Consider the following 17,132-nt stretch of genomic DNA (forward strand, 5'->3'; position numbering starts at 1 on the left):
ATGATACTTTAAGTCAAATATATTTATTGAAATAAATTAATTTGGAGATAAAAGAAAAAAAAAAGACAGAAGAAGGTAACCACGAATTTTTATATATAAAATAAATAAATAAATATTTTTTATAAAAATTATATATTGACCTTTACCTTCTTAACATTGGAAAAAGATTGTACAATACCAATAATTATCATTTGACAATCTATTAAAAGATTAAATGATTGTAATAAAGTGAACTGATTTGTATTTTGTAAAGAAAAAAAAAAGATGATGAATGAAAGTGTATAAATCAAAGAGTAATATCAAATAAGTGTAAAAACTTTTTTCAACATAAAAAATACTAACGTCTTTTCAACATTAAGGTGAATAAAAATTTTACTGATAATGATAAGTTGATACATTTATATTTATTTAACATACTTTTATAATTAAAAAAATGAGAAATAATGTGTTAAAGGAAAAGTGTCTTAAAGTATATTTTGATACTGACATTATTTTGTATGTAAATTATTACATTGTAAAAATGACTATTATCATGTTATTTAGTTTATTATTGATATTACCAGATATATTTAGAGGTTTAATAACTAAGGATAGAATAATGTAAACTAAATTGATTTAAATACTCTGAATAGTAAATGGATTGTTAGATACACATATAATATAACAAGACTACAATATTACATTGAACTTAAATTGATGAAGCTTTGTGGTTATGAAACCTTTAGGCATTAAAAACAAGATGTAAGTCCTTGTTTTTGAAGTTAACTTTTAACCAATTTTTTCCATTCAAGTTATACTATTATTTATTGAAGAACTAATGTGAAAATGATATGGTTATTTTTATTAATAAACTTAAATTGTAGAAAAAATTAAAATTGTTTTTATTGTGAAATTCGACATCGGAATTGTATGTGGTGAGAGATATAAAAGTAGTAACACTTTAATTATGCTAAATGACACTTGGTAGACATGAGATTAATAACACATGAATAATAATGTAGGACACGGGATTAGAAAAATTGTGAAAAGCTTTAAGTGTAACATCCCAATAAATAGTAATTACCATTAATTAGAATTAATTATAATTAACAGTAAACAGTAAACAGTCTTTACAACTAACAGAGATCAAAAGCCGAACGGCTTGAATTGTAGCGTTACAATAATCAAGTCCAAAAACAGCGAACGCTAACAACGAACGGTTTACAAAATAAACAACCGAACGTCCCCAAAAACTATACAGATAAACCAAATACTAAAACCTAACGAGCGCACTAAGGCTCGGCTTTAACCTCCACTTCCACAAGGTTGGCGTCCTCCAAATTTTCTTCTTCCAGCATTTCTTCAAGTGGCGCCTCACCATCTGCTCACATCCACAACGGATGATCATTGCATTGACAAGACGGACGTACATAGACAGTAGACAACACAAGGAATTGCAAGGGTAAGCTTAGGTAATTTAATTCATACATTTCACATACAATTTAACATCAGAAATTAACACACAAGACATACATCAATGAATCAAAATAGAATAAATTATCCAATTCTCATAAATGACGACCGTCCGGACTGTATGAATCCAAGTAACCGCAGGCGTTCGTGCACCCGGGTGATGTAGTAACTGGAACCATCCATCAGCTGCCACCCGAGGTTAACCCTATCGGCCTCAAAGTACTCAATAGGGCTAGGGTCTCCTGCCATTCCCACACATGACCTACTCCCCTCTACATGAGGACGAGCACTCACGGAATATCAGGATGATCAGCCATCAGCGATTTTACCATGGTCATACTACACAATTCATCATATTCAAATCAGAGAGACGTTCCTCCTTGGAACGCTCGTTCAAATTCCAAAATCATAATTTCATCTCATATATGGTTCGCACATTTTATAATTCCCACAACATCACATTTTCAATCTTAGTTACACTTCTCTAAAAAGACGAACGTTAATTTACTGTATGGACGAACGCTATTTGAGATCAGGACGAACGCTATTTAAAATCAATAATTATTCAATTAGTACGAACGTTTGATAGGAGACCTTGCGCGATTTAGAACGGACGCTCGTTATAAGGCCGAGCACTATTTCGGACGAACGCTTGGTAGAATACCGTGCGCCGTTTAAGACGAATGTTCGACATAAGGCCGAACGCTTATCAAAGACGAACGCTCGACAGAGGGTCGAACGCTATCAAAGACGAACGCTCGACAGAAGGTCGAACGCTATCAAAGGCGAACGCTCGACAGAAGGTCGAACGCTATCAAAGACGAACGCTCGACAGAAGGTCGAACGCTATCAAAGACGAACGCTCGACAGAAGGGCGAGCGCTACTTATCATTTACCTTTTTGAACGAGCGTTCGGTCTAAGACCGAACGCCACTTAGGACGAACGCTCAATTAGCATTTCAAATGGGGATGCTCGTTCTAAGACAGAATCCTTTCCAAATGAAAGAATTTCACTCTAAATCAATTTTAGAGAAACCGAACGGTATATGACCGTACAAGGACGAGCGTATTTTATCAAGCAGAGAACATGATATTTTCCAGATTTTTCAGTTTACAATAACTTTACAGTTTTCATACGATTCATAACTTATAATTTCTCTCCACCATAAATCTCATACATTACAAAATTCATATTATCATCCCAAACCATACCGAAACTTATTCATATTCCAAATCATACATTTCATTCTCAACATACAGTTCAAACAATATCACCCATATACATCCAGTACAACCATGCTCGTTCATGCATACTTAAATATCAATTATTTCATACATTTCAGACATCCAGTGCACTTCATGCTTTCATACACATCAAACAAGTATTAAATTAAATTACTAAAGCTTCCCTTACCTGGTCTAGCAGTGCACTTCCAATCGCTAGGGTTTCACTCGTTCTCTCACAGCTTTCTATCCAAGGAGTTACTCAACAACTTTCACTAAATCTAACATACCAAAAATCGTAAATAGATCAGACCTCTAACCCATGCATGCAACCAGAATTTGGTTCGCAGAAACAAAAGGGGAGAACGTTCAAGGACGAGAACTTACCAGTCACCAAATCCTAATGTGTTCGGTTCAAATGAAAGCTCACGACACCGTGAACGATCCTACGGTTTCTGAAACGAGAACAGAGATGTTGATGGTGAGTTATCTTAGAGAGAATATGAAGGAGTTTTAGAGAGAAGTTGGAGAAGAAGAAATCAGGGTTGCAGGGAAGAAGATGAAACACGCAGAAGGAAGAGGAAGAGTTTTCAGAAAATATTTTTCTCTTCCCGCGCAGGACGAACGTCCATTCTCTACATGCCACTTGTTTTCCACTAACGTTTTTGGAACGTTCCCTCAATGACACATGGCAGGCGCATGCAGAGTGGAAGTGAGTGAGTTTTGACGTGGCACAGTGCATTAAATGGGGTTCAGAGTGTAGGATTTGGTGCGTTAAATATCTAGGGTCTCACAATCCCCCTAACTACAAAAATTTTCGTCCTCGAAAATTCTAGGACTTACCAGGGAACAATTGAGGGTATAGCTCCTTCATGGCCTCTGCAACCTCCCATGTTGAGTCGCCAGTCTTCGCGTCCCACACCACCTTCACAAGACGAACGTCCTTTCCTTTGTAGAGTCTGGTGCGGCTGTCTTCAATGCAGACTGATTGCATCTCCAGCGTTCGGTCTGGGCGAAGTTGGACGTCTTCCAACTCCAGTACGTGTGATGGATCAGCTACATACTTCCGGAGTTGAGAAACGTGAAAGACTGGATGTAGGTTGGACAGTTGAGGTGGTAAAGCTAGTTCATACGCAACTGATCCAATCTTCTTCAGAATTTGATAAGGCCCTACGAACTTGGGTGAAAGCTTCTTTGGACGAAGGACTCTTCCCACTCCAGTGATTGGATTCAACCTGAGAAACACGTGATCTCCAGTAGCGAACTCTAAGGGTCTTCTTCTCTTATCAGCATAAGATTTCTGCCTGCTTTGAGACGTCTTCAATCGTTCTTGAATCAGTTTCACCTTCTCGGTTGTTTGCTGGATTAATTCTGGTCCTGTTAATACATTCTCTCCTTCTTGAAACCAACACAGCGGCGTTCGACATTTTCTTCCGTAGAGAGCTTCAAACGGTGTCATTCCTATGCTTGCTTGAAAACTGTTGTTATAAGTGAATTCAACGAGCGGTAGAACTTCATCCCATACTCCCATATGATCTAGGACGCACGTCCTCAACAAGTCCTCGAGCGTCTGGATGGTTCGCTCAGATTGGCCGTCCGTCTGAGGGTGATAGGCAGAACTCATTCGCAACTTGCTTCCCAATTCTCCTTGCAACGATTGCCAAAAACGAGATGTGAATCTCGTGTCTCGGTCTGAAATGATGCTGGACGGTACTCCATGTAGACGAACGATCTCTTTGATGTAGAGCTTGGCCAAGTTGGTCATAGACATCTTCAAGTTGACCGCTAGGAAGTGAGCACTCTTTGTTAGACGATCCACTACTACCCAAATAGAATCGTGATTCTTGACCGTGCGAGGCAAGTGAGTCACGAAGTCCATTGAAATGCTGTCCCACTTCCATTCGGGAATCTCCAAAGGTTGTAGTAAGCCACCCGGTCTTTAGTATTCGGCTTTGGCACGTTGACAAGTTAAACAGGAGGCCACAAAACGAGCGACATCACTCTTCATTCCTGGCCACCAGAACGAACGTCGAAGGTCTTGATACATCTTAGTCATCCCAGGGTGTATGCTAAGACGACTATGATGTCCTTCCTCCAAGATAATCCTCTTCAGCTCACCATCATTAGGAATGCACGTCCGACCCATGTAACGTAACATGTCGTCCGTTCCAGCGTTGAAATGTTTGGCCTGATCCGTACCGAGCGCGCTTAAAATCTTCACTAGCTCTTCATCCTCTCGTTGTTTCATCCAGATTCGGTCGAACACATCACTCGTTATCCTCAAGGTGCAACATTTAATATTGTTCGGTTCCAACTCGAACTGCAACCTTAGGTCTCTAAAGCTCTCCACTAGATTGAGTTCTTTCACCATCATAGCTGAAACATGAACCGACTTCCTGCTTAGTGCGTCCACTACTACGTTAGCCTTTCCCGGATGGTAAAGTAACTCAAATTCATAATCTTTCAAAAATTCTAGCCACCTCCTTTGCCTCATATTCAGCTCCTTTTGATCAAAGAGATACTTAAGACTTTTGTGATCACTAAAGACTTGAAACGTTGCTCCATACAGATGATGCCTCCAGATTTTTAGTGCAAACACGACTGCTGCCAATTCTAAGTCGTGGGTGGGGTAATTCTTCTCATGGATCTTCAACTGCCTAGAAGCGTAAGCCACCACCTTCCTCTCCTGCATCAATACGCAGCCCAAACCTTGATACGACGCATCACAATACACCTCAAAAGGTTTGGCCGTGTCTGGAATGACCAATACTGGGGCGCTCGTTAGTTTCTTCTTCAATTCCTGGAAGCTCTCCTCACAACGATCGGTCCATGCGAACGGCTGGTCTTTCCTGGTGAGATACGTCAGAGGGGCTACTATCTTAGAGAATCCCTCAATGAACCGCCTATAGTAGGCCGCAAGCCCCACGAAGCTCCTAACTTCTGTGACCGAACGTGGGCTCTCCCAATCCAGCACTGCTTTCACCTTGGCTGGATCCACCGAAATGCCACCAGCAGAAACAACGTGCCCCAAAAATTGGATTTCCTTCATCCAGAATTCACACTTCGAACGCTTGGCATACAATTCTTTTTCCCTCAACACGCTTAAGACGATCCTCAAGTGGTCGTCATGTTCGTCAAAGTTCTTGGAGTAAATGAGGATGTCATCAATGAATACTACAACAAACTTATCCAGGTACGGTCTAAAAATTCTGTTCATGTAATCCATGAAGATTGCAGGTGCGTTCGTCACTCCAAAGGGCATCACCACGTATTCATAATGACCATAACGAGACCGAAATGCTGTCTTATGAATATCTCCCTCCTTCACTCTAATCTGATGATAGCCCGAACGTAGATCAATCTTTGAAAACACGCACGCACCTTGCAACTGATCCAGTAGGTCGTCTATCCTTGGCAGTGGATACTTGTTCTTGATAGTCAGCTTATTAAGTTGCCTATAATCAATGCAGAGCCGAGAGCTGCCATCCTTCTTCTTGACCAGCAACACAGGTGCTCCCCATGGTGAAGCACTCGACCTGATGAACCTCTTGTCTAATAACTCCTCAATTTGCTTCTTAAGCTCTACCAACTCGGCTGGGGCCATTCTATAAGGTTGGACCGAGATGGGTGCGGCAGTGGTCACCAGGTCGATCGTGAACTCAACCTCGCGAACGGGAGGTAGACCAGGGACTTCATTCGGAAAGACGTCCAGAAATTCATCTACTACCGTTCGTCCTCTACTGTGCTCTTTGTTGAACGAACGCTCCACTCTCGCGTCCCTCACTTCTTCATTTTCATACGTCATGATAAGGAAACAGCTCGCTCCTTCCATGATGTCCTCCTTCAACTGACCGCGATCAACAGATAACTCCTCCTCCTCTTCACCTGGGAAGACCAACTCCTTCTTTCCACCATCAATGAGGATCCGATTGGTAGCCAACCAATCCATCCCCAAAATTACCTCTAAGTCTTGAAGGGGTAAGCAAATGAGATTAACCTTATATCTACGCCCCTCAACTTCTATCGGACATCTCACACAAACTGTAGACGTCTTAATCCCACCAGCCGCTGGGGTTGACACCACCAAGTCGAACTGTAATTCACTCTCCACTAGCCCCAGTTTCTCAACGCATGCCTTCGAGATGAAGGAATGAGTTGCCCCCGAGTCATACAATACACAACAAGGCTTTCCATATAACACGCAAGTGCTGGTGATGAGTGTACCTGAACGAGCAGCTTCAGCACTAGTAATTGCATAAACTCTCCCTGTAGCTTGCGCACGTCCACCTCTTCCTTGTTGGACTCTTCCAGCGTTCGGCGGTCTTGATACCGCACGGCCTCCCATATTACACTCCTGATCCGAGTGTCCACTCCTTCTGCATTTAGTGCAGTACTTTCCCCCATTCAGCTGAGGACAAGCCCACCTAAGGTGCGGTCCTCCACACTGGAAACATGCCACACTCCTTGGCTGTCCAGATTGGCCAACAGTGACCAAGGCTTGTGATCCGCTAGGAGATTGAGCTGGACGAACGTACGGGGACCTTCTCACGTTCGTTGCACCTCTGGATAAGACCGGCCCCCTACTCACTTGTTGTTTCTTCTGTTGTTCGGCCTCAACAACGTTCTTCTCCAGTACCTTTGCTCTCTCAACCATGGCTGGGAAGGATCTAATACACAGACTTGATATTAATACCTTCAAGTCACTTCTCAACCCGTTTTCAAACTTCCTGCATTGCCATTCTCCACTCGTAGCCATGGTATTAAAACGGACCAGGTGCTTGAATTTGTTGGTGTACTCCGAAACGGACATACCACCTTGTACCAACTGAAGAAACTCCACCTCCTTAGCAAACCGCACACTGTCCGGGAAATACTCTTCATAGAATTTAGCCCGAAAAACCTCCCAGGAAATTGGACTCTGGGCTTCGGCCAATAACATCTTCATACTCGACCACCAATGGCTAGCTTCCCCCGTTAACAAATATTCTGTAAATGCCAAACGGCTATCGTCTGGGCACCTTTTGGCATCATAAATCCATTCCATGTCTCTTAGCCATTGATCCGCTTCGTCCGGAAGGCCCTTCCCATTAAACTTGGCCGGACGATGTTGGAGAAAACTCTCTAAACTCCACTCAGCAGTAGGCGGAGCAGCGTTAGAAGAGGACGCTCCAGCCGCGCCCCTAGTTGCAGCCAATATCTCCATTAACTGCCGCTGCGTCGCCTCAGAGTTGGATCGAGAGGCTTCCAAACTTTGCATAGCTGCCTGATTTTGCTGCATCAGGGTAGCATTCTGCTCCATAAGGGTCGTATTCTGTTGTTGCAGCCTATCGATCACCGTCTCCAACAACCGAGCGCTGTTGGACGTATCCGGTTCGTTGGGTTGAGGTGGCGGAGGAAGTCTAGGTGCCATGTGATTCTCTGGACACAGAGAAAACGTACGTTAGTTATGTTCAAGAGTTAAATAATTCCATAACTCATTAAACACAATACAAGCACACAACGAAAACATAGTGTACTCATAACCCTACTTGTCCTTAAAAGAACAAAACTGCTCTGATACCACTAATGTAACATCCCAATAAATAGTAATTACCATTAATTAGAATTAATTACAATTAACAGTAAACAGTAAACAGTCTTTACAACTAACAGAGATCAAAAGCCGAACGGCTTGAATTGTAGCGTTACAATAATCAAGTCCAAAAACAGCGAACGCTAACAACGAACGGTTTACAAAATAAACAACCGAACGTCCCCAAAAACTATACAGATAAACCAAATACTAAAACCTAACGAGCGCACTAAGGCTCGGCTTTAACCTCCACTTCCACAAGGTTGGCGTCCTCCAAATTTTCTTCTTCCAACATTTCTTCAAGTGGCGCCTCACCATCTGCTCACATCCACAACGGATGATCATTGCATTGACAAGACGGACGTACATAGACAGTAGACAACACAAGGAATTGCAAGGGTAAGCTTAGGTAATTTAATTCATACATTTCACATACAATTTAACATCAGAAATTAACACACAAGACATACATCAATGAATCAAAATAGAATAAATTATCCAATTCTCATAAATGACGACCGTCCGGAATGTATGAATCCAAGTAACCGCAGGCGTTCGTGCACCCGGGTGATGTAGTAACTAGAACCATCCATCAGCTGCCACCCGAGGTTAACCCTATCGGCCTCAAAGTACTCAATAGGGCTAGGGTCTCCTGCCATTCCCACACATGACCTACTCCCCTCTACATGAGGACGAGCACTCACGGAATATCAGGATGATCAGCCATCAGCGATTTTACCATGGTCATACTACACAATTCATCATATTCAAATCAGAGAGACGTTCCTCCTTGGAACGCTCGTTCAAATTCCAAAATCATAATTTCATCTCATATATGGTTCGCACATTTTATAATTCCCACAACATCACATTTTCAATCTTAGTTAAACTTCTCTAAAAAGACGAACGTTAATTTACTGTATGGACAAACGCTATTTGAGATCAGGACGAACGCTATTTAAAATCAATAATTATTCAATTAGTACGAACGTTTGATAGGAGACCTTGCGCGATTTAGAACGGACGCTCGTTATAAGGCCGAGCACTATTTCGGACGAACGCTTGGTAGAATACCGTGCGCCGTTTAAGACGAATGTTCGACATAAGGCCGAACGCTTATCAAAGACGAACGCTCGACAGAGGGTCGAACGCTATCAAAGACGAACGCTCGACAGAGGGTCGAACGCTATCAAAGACGAACGCTCGACAGAAGGTCGAACGCTATCAAAGGCGAACGCTCGACAGAAGGTCGAACGCTATCAAAGGCGAACGCTCGACAGAAGGTCGAACGCTATCAAAGACGAACGCTCGACAGAAGGGCGAGCGCTATCAAAGACGAATGCTCGACAGAAGGGCGAGCGCTACTTATCATTTACCTTTTTGAACGAGCGTTCGGTCTAAGACCGAACGCCACTTAGGACGAACGCTCAATTAGCATTTCAAATGGGGATGCTCGTTCTAAGACAGAATCCTTTCCAAATGAAAGAATTTCACTCTAAATCAATTTTAGAGAAACCGAACGGTATATGACCGTACAAGGACGAGCGTATTTTATCAAGCAGAGAACATGATATTTTCCAGATTTTTCAGTTTACAATAACTTTACAGTTTTCATACGATTCATAACTTATAATTTCTCTCCACCATAAATCTCATACATTACAAAATTCATATTATCATCCCAAACCATACCGAAACTTATTCATATTCCAAATCATACATTTCATTCTCAACATACAGTTCAAACAATATCACCCATATACATCCAGTACAACCATGCTCGTTCATGCATACTTAAATATCAATTATTTCATACATTTCAGACATCCAGTGCACTTCATGCTTTCATACACATCAAACAAGTATTAAATTAAATTACTAAAGCTTCCCTTACCTGGTCTAGCAATGCACTTCCAATCGCTAGGGTTTCACTCGTTCTCTCACAGCTTTCTATCCAAGGAGTTACTCAACAACTTTCACTAAATCTAACATACCAAAAATCGTAAATAGATCAGACCTCTAACCCATGCATGCAACCAGAATTTGGTTCGCAGAAACAAAAGGGGAGAACGTTCAGGGACGAGAACTTACCAGTCACCAAATCCTAATGTGTTCGGTTCAAATGAAAGCTCACGACACCGTGAACGATCCTACGGTTTCTGAAACGAGAACAGAGATGTTGATGGTGAGTTATCTTAGAGAGAAGATGAAGGAGTTTTAGAGAGAAGTTGGAGAAGAAGAAATCAGGGTTGCAGGGAAGAAGATGAAACACGCAGAAGGAAGAGGAAGAGTTTTCAGAAAATATTTTTCTCTTCCCGCGCAGGACGAACGTCCAATCTCTACATGCCACTTGTTTTCCACTAACGTTTTTGGAACGTTCCCTCAGTGACACATGGCAGGCGCATGCAGAGTGGAAGTGAGTGGGTTTTGACGTGGCACAGTGCATTAAATGGGGTTCAGAGTGTGGGATTTGGTGCGTTAAATATCTAGGGTCTCACATTAAGTATTTTAATTAATTAGTCCATCCCACATAATCTACAACACTTACAAGTCAATAATATTGGTTGGACTAATCCACACTTAAAAAAATCATTATTCCTAAGTAAGTCAATTATCCTTTATTTTATTTTATCTTATTGTTTATTTACTTCATACTTAAATCCTGTATTAATTATTTTGATTGTATTTGAAATTGATTTTTAAATTATTAACAAATGTAGGAATCATGTCTTGCTTGAAAATATAGAAGCAGGTACTTCTAATCGGAAACATGAATTTTTTTAGGACATTAAAATATTTTTAACTAATTATATTTTTATTTTAAATTCACCATCTCTATCTATTCAATTACATGCACATTACAACAACAAACATTATAAATATAGAAAAAGTGGAAGACGAAAGTTCTTCCAATGTATCTAATGCTGTTGAAATGAAAAAACAAAAATAGTATTTTTAAAATATGATGATTAATTATTATAATATTTCTGTAATCTAAACAATAATTTATTTTTATATTTTCTTATTTATAGAAAATTTAACTTTGACATATTTATTAAATATTGTGTTTATTTAACTTTTTAAACTTTTTTTTAATCGATGATAAATTTATGGAGTACAACAAAAATATGAAACATTAAAGCAAAATTATTATTGTAATATTTTTCTAAGATGATGAGGATTTTATCCGTTGAATATACTAATATTAGATTTCAAAAAGAGGATCCACATATATTAATTTTTTTCATTTTACTTGCCGATCATGGCAACTTATCATTTATTGTTTATTGTACCAGCTGTAGAATTCATGTAGACGACGCCATGGTTGCACTAAAACTAGGGGAATGTAACATTTACTAGGTTTGAAGTTGCTTATTTATAAAGTGGGTTATCTTCATATAAGTTATATATATATATATATATATATATATATATATATATATATATATATATTTTGCTTTAAATGTTTAAATAAAGAATTAAGATCCTATTGTTATGATATTTCTTTATTCATATTCTCATAGATTTGACAAATTAAATAAAAAATATTTTTGAACGAAATTAATATAATTAAACATATTGAGATTAAACTGATAAAAAAATTGTCATTAGTTTTAGTATTATTGGTACGTGTCAGGTGGAAAATCACGTGTGAGCCTCATCCCTGGGAATTAGGAAGCAGAAGAATGGGACTCCACAGTTGCAATATGAAACCTTTCTCTCTGTGAAACCAGAAACAGATTATTTAACCTTTAATCATGTATTCCTTCACTGTGAAACCCTTTTTCGTACCTCAATTTATTTCTTCTTCTTCTTCTTCTTCAACTTCTACTTCCTCCTCTTCAATTTCTCTCGCCTCCTTCTCATCTCGTTCTCTCTCATCAATTAGCTTTTCCAGAAATTCAAAGCACAGAGGAAGGTTTGGTCTGAAAGTTGAAGCTTATGATTCCTCCAACAACGACGCTTCTAAACCTTCAAGTGCTGGCGATTCCAAACCCCCTAATGGCACTTTGGTACTGCTTCTCCTTCTTCTTCATTTTCTATTAATAAAAGTTAGACTTTTAATGGTATATTTTATCATTTTAACAGAAAAAAGTATTTTATTAATTGTGAATGAAAACCTCTTACAATAGGTTAGTGTGATCTTGGATCAGTGAATGAATATTTATAATCTTTAAACTCTTCCCTGAAATCTCAAGTTTCTTCAGCATTATATGCCCTGGCCCGAGTGACTATTTTGATGGATATGAAATTAAAATAGGATCTGCTGTCAAAATAATTTTTTTTCTGTGAATAAGTATCCACTTCTGTCTGGTAAGTTATCCAAGCTGTGATTTAATGTTTTGAGTTCACCAGTCAAAGAGCAGGAGAGAAATTTTACTGGAATATGTCAAGAACGTGCAGCCAGAATTTATGGAATTGTTTGTGAAAAGAGCGCCTCAACAGGTATGAGGATGTCTTGTTTATGAACAGTTTATCTGACTTTTGATTGATTGCAGCGGAAAGATGGCTGCTTTTTTTTTCCTTGCCATGTCCTCTTAGTGTGAATGAAACTTATTTTGGTGATTAGGTTGTGGATGCAATGCGCCAAACAGTGACAAATATGATTGGAACACTGCCCCCTCAATTTTTTGCTGTAACAATTACCACTGTAAGATGCAATGATTTTTTTTTCTCCTCTTGCTTAAATTTAACTATCATTTTTAGTGAGCAATTTTGCAAGCTATGATGTTTGTATTTGGATGGATAGTCAACTTGTAAGTTTCTTTGATGAAACTTTGTTTAGAGGGGATACCTTACTTTGTTTGGTTTATTTGTCCCTGAAATCTGTTTCTGCAATGACTATCCCCATTTATTTCATGTCACATATTAAAATTGGAAGTGTACTTATTTTACCTTTGCTGCCATTTTTATTTCCTTTGTTTGTTAATATTTACTATTTGTGTTGTTAGTCCCAATCTCAAAGCTTTTTATAAATTCTTGCCCAAAGAGAAATTGCCTGAATGAATTAATTGAAAATATTCTGGTCTTGGAAGAATAACATGTTTTAACCACAAAATGGTTAAATTGGCAGAGAAATGTTGAGCCATGCGGCTGGATTGAATTGCAGTTCTTCTTCTTTTTTGCGTGATCTTACGTGTTTCTGTGGAATCATTTGGCTATTTATTAGGTAGCTGAAAATCTTGCACAGCTCATGTACAGTGTCATAATGACTGGATACATGTTCAGGAATGCACAATACCGTTTGGAGTTGCAAGAAAGTTTGGAACAAGTTGCTGCCCTGCCAGATGTGCAAGATAAAAAGGTAATACTGTTTCTCTTTCTTCTCTTTTAGCATTCTGTATCTGTTTCAAAAAATAATTAAATGCTTGGACAAGTGAAAGGATGTCACATATTCAATTTGGTGGACAGAAGATTCATTTCCTATCCTTATTAGTCTTTCTTATTTAGACTCCAGTCCAGCTTACACAAATGAAAAATGGCTTCTTTAATTTAACCAGGTGTTGACTAGTAGAAGAAGAGCTTGTTATTGGGTGAAGGAGAATATAATAGTTTCTTCTTCTTGTTTCTCTCTTCCTCTGTATATTCAATATGGTTTCAAGAGCATAACATCTTGGTTCTTTGGTCATGGTGGATTCTTCTTCATCCCTCTGCCACACTCTGTTTCTGCTTCAGTGGTTCCTTCACTCTCACCAGTCACTCTTCTCATTCCATTGCAGAGAAACTCAATTAAGATAATTTTCTGCTTTGGAGAGAACGAATTCAACTTGTGATAAAAGGTCATTATCTTGCATGACCAAATCTGGATCTGTTAATCCTTCATATCTAACCTGGGAACAACATTATCAATTACTCTTCTTGTGACTTCAGTCTACTTTAACAAGTAGTATGCTCATGCAAATCATTGGTTGCGTTCTTTGTTGGGAACTTTGGGGGAAACTGATGCACATATGCAAGTTAAAGCAAATCAACTGCACACTGAATTACATAGTACAATTCCTGAAGGAAAAACCATGACTGAATTATTGGCTTGTGTGAAAACACTAGTTGCTTTGATTACTAAATAGCCATAGTGTTTCCTTTAGGTACCACATTATTATTGCACTAAGCAAATTCGAATAATAATTTAGTTTGTACTTTCTTTAATTTATGCTCTTAAAACATTGCAGGATGTGTCAGATTATGCCCCTGGCACACAAAAAAATGTTTCAGGTGAAGTTATTCGGTGGAATAATGTTTCTGGGGCTGAGAAAATAGATGCTAAAAAGTACATTGAATTACTTGAAGCGGAGATTGAGGAGCTGAATCGTCAAGTTGGAAGACAATCTAGCAATGCACAAAATGAACTATTAGAATACCTAAAATCTCTCGAGCCTCGAAATTTGAAGGTTAACTCAACTTTTCATTGGTCAATATAACTCGTTCATCCAGCTGTTTTGTGCTGTCTGCTAAGTATAAGTTTTCACATGTTGAGCTGTACTGTACCTTTTATTTAGAATTTATACTTAATCAGTATTGAACAGTCTGGTATTGCATTTTTTTTCATAACTAGGTATTGGTTTGATGTTGATATATTCATCTCAATTATAAACCCGCTTCCACTGCTGTAGATTTACTTACTGATTGTGATATTTGCTTCTGTATCTATTGACATTCCCATGCAGATTATTAAACTTAACCAAAATAAGTATCTTTGATTCTCTGCAGTCAACTTTTTGCCTTAATAACCCTTCATTTCATTTTGTAGGAGTTGACTAGCAGTGCTGGTGAGGATGTAGTGTTTGCTATGAATACGTTTATAAAGCGATTGCTGGCTGTTTCAGATCCTAGCCAAATGAAGGTTTACTTCTGCATTATTTTGATCTCCTTTGTTTTCATTTTATATTCATCATTAATGTAAATTTTGTTCTCTTGTCATCTTTCAAAATGGTCTAACATTTTCAGATTACAGTCACTGTATTTATGTCTGTTCGAAAAACTGAACTGATTTGAATTGTGTAAAGAAAAAATAATTGTTCTATTAATTTGCTTATTTAAATTGAATTGCTCTTAAATAAAACTGCTTGAACTAAACTGAATTTTAACTTAAAATATTGGAAAATAAGCTTCAAAATAGGATGTTTATTATAATAATTCAAACTATTCATATGGTTTAAGCAATTTAGATTAGTTAAATTTAGTTAAACCATGATGTAGTTAAGTTCAATTCCTTTAAATCATTATACAATTCAATTTAGTTCAGTCAAATCACTTTTTAAAGTTCAGTTTAGTTTTACAATAGTTGAGTTCGAATCATGCATTTTGCCTATCCCTATCACTCTATCCACCATTATTATCTGGGTCAATATTGAATGCTTTTGTTTTTGTGTGATTAATTTATTTTTAGGATACGTATTAAGTTTTAACATGGAAGATGGAACTTATTTTTGTTTCTGTTTGTAAAATTGAAGTCCTAGTATTACTTGAATAGAAAGTTGCTCAAAAAAGCATATTTGATAAATACTTCCGTAATCCTTGTTGTGGTGATGATATATTATCTATTACTTCAAATAATAGTTTCTTTGCCTTTTTTGAGTTATGACTTGAATGATTGAACTTGAAATGTGCTCTTTAACTGTGTGAACAACAAGTTGCATGGAGGCAAAATTTCCCTATTTTTGAATAATAATTTTGTCACGTAAATTGGTGGTGGTTTTGTTTGTATAAACTGAGGCAACCAAAAACTAGAATTTTTCAAATTGATTTAAGTTCTGTCTGAGTATTGTGACAGTGAATAACCTTCTCTATGCTTATTACTGTGAACAATGTCATTCAAGACTTTTGAATTAGTTGTTTTAATTATGATTTTTCAGACTAGCGTGACGGAGACCAGTGCAGCTGAACTTGCTAAGCTGCTTTATTGGTTGATGGTGGTTGGGTACAGCATTCGCAATATTGAAGTTCGTTTTGATATGGAAAGAGTACTTGGCACTTCTCCAAAGCTGGCTGAATTGCCACCAGGTGAAAATGTTTAAACAATCTTGAATAAACTAGGTCATTGAAGTGCTAATGTCCACAAGTTCTAAGTGGCCTATTTAGATTTTGCACTTTTTTGGTTGATTGGCTGAATGAATGGCCACGACCTAAAAGAGAAGTCTGCATTTTTCAGCGGCCTTTGAATGATTGGTCTCCTGATAGATTATTTAATATATCTGATGGACATCATTTTTTCTCTGGGTACTATGAAAACTCTTATTCGCAATCATCTGACAACGATATCAGGGTTGATTTCCCTGAAGATGTGCTATGCCTCTATTTTTATGTTACTTCTTTGACTGTCTGAACCCTGGTGATTCTTTATAAAGGCAGCAGTGATCTTGGTCCCCTTTTCAGCGTTTCTATATTCTTCGCCAGAATGCATCAACATATATTCTTTTTGTTATGTACGGTGAGCTGAGTTATTCTTCCTAGATTTATTTTAAATTGTTATATTTTCTAATTTCATATTTTAATCTTGTTATTCTTTTAATTTCTAGTTCATATATATATATATATATATATATATATATATATTGATATATTTTTAAATGTGACCTTTAGTTTTATTATATTTAAATTTTGTTAATTATGAAGAGCTGATTAATGTGAAGAACTAAAATCTAATAGTCAATTTTTATACTGTTTATGTAATGCCTACTATAGTTGAAAAAATTTCTTTGCCAATAATTTCACCGTAATTTTCATTCCGAAAGCATCATGGAATCGAAAAGATGTGTCTTTAAATATTGGCCTAGTTTCTACTACGATAGCTTAACAGTTTGGACAGGTGAAGGTTGGAGTTAGAATTTTGATGAAATTTCAGCCCATCAAACCCTACTTGAATATTTTCTGCTTTTAATTCGAG

General features: G+C 37.9%; 2 protein-coding genes across 3 annotated transcripts; one reads left to right on the top strand and one right to left on the bottom strand.

Annotated features, from left to right (window-relative positions):
- Positions 1 to 3,508: 3,508 nt before the first annotated feature.
- Positions 3,509 to 8,086, bottom strand: LOC108341297 (uncharacterized). Its single transcript, XM_052876548.1, has 2 exons — positions 5,274 to 8,086; positions 3,509 to 4,154 (listed from the first exon to the last, which is right to left on the bottom strand). Exons 1-2 carry the CDS (start codon positions 8,084 to 8,086, stop codon positions 3,509 to 3,511), a joined length of 3,459 nt encoding a protein of 1,152 aa, XP_052732508.1.
- Positions 8,087 to 11,886: 3,800 nt separating this feature from the next.
- LOC108341311 (uncharacterized) lies at positions 11,887 to 16,629 on the top strand. 2 transcript variants are annotated; one of them, XM_017579011.2, is made up of 7 exons: positions 11,895 to 12,261; positions 12,605 to 12,694; positions 12,819 to 12,899; positions 13,419 to 13,553; positions 14,419 to 14,637; positions 14,997 to 15,089; positions 16,102 to 16,629. In XM_017579011.2, exons 1-7 carry the CDS (start codon positions 12,007 to 12,009, stop codon positions 16,261 to 16,263), a joined length of 1,035 nt encoding a protein of 344 aa, XP_017434500.1. In that variant the 5' UTR covers positions 11,895 to 12,006; the 3' UTR covers positions 16,264 to 16,629. The 2 variants fall into 2 exon arrangements, with proteins under 2 accessions (XP_052732039.1, XP_017434500.1); XM_052876079.1 differs by lacking the exons at positions 14,419 to 14,637; positions 14,997 to 15,089; positions 16,102 to 16,629 and adding an exon at positions 13,750 to 14,378 and having other exon boundaries at positions 11,887 to 12,261.
- Positions 16,630 to 17,132: the final 503 nt, after the last annotated feature.

This window comes from Vigna angularis, chromosome 4 (assembly GCF_016808095.1).
Source record: "Vigna angularis cultivar LongXiaoDou No.4 chromosome 4, ASM1680809v1, whole genome shotgun sequence".
NCBI classification, from domain to species: domain Eukaryota; kingdom Viridiplantae; phylum Streptophyta; class Magnoliopsida; order Fabales; family Fabaceae; genus Vigna; species Vigna angularis.

Bases quoted from the DNA above. Each gene is read 5' to 3' on its own strand.
- LOC108341297 (XM_052876548.1), bottom strand. From the start codon at position 8,086: ATGGCACCTAGACTTCCTCCGCCACCTCAACCCAACGAACCGGATACG. The intron at 4,155-5,273 runs GTTTGCACTAAA...TTATAACAACAG, and splicing joins TTAGAATTGGCAGCAGTCGT to TTTTCAAGCAAGCATAGGAA.
- LOC108341311 (XM_017579011.2), top strand. From the start codon at position 12,007: ATGTATTCCTTCACTGTGAAACCCTTTTTCGTACCTCAATTTATTTCT. The intron at 12,262-12,604 runs GTACTGCTTCTC...TGAGTTCACCAG, and splicing joins AACCCCCTAATGGCACTTTG to TCAAAGAGCAGGAGAGAAAT. The intron at 13,554-14,418 runs GTAATACTGTTT...AAAACATTGCAG, and splicing joins CAGATGTGCAAGATAAAAAG to GATGTGTCAGATTATGCCCC.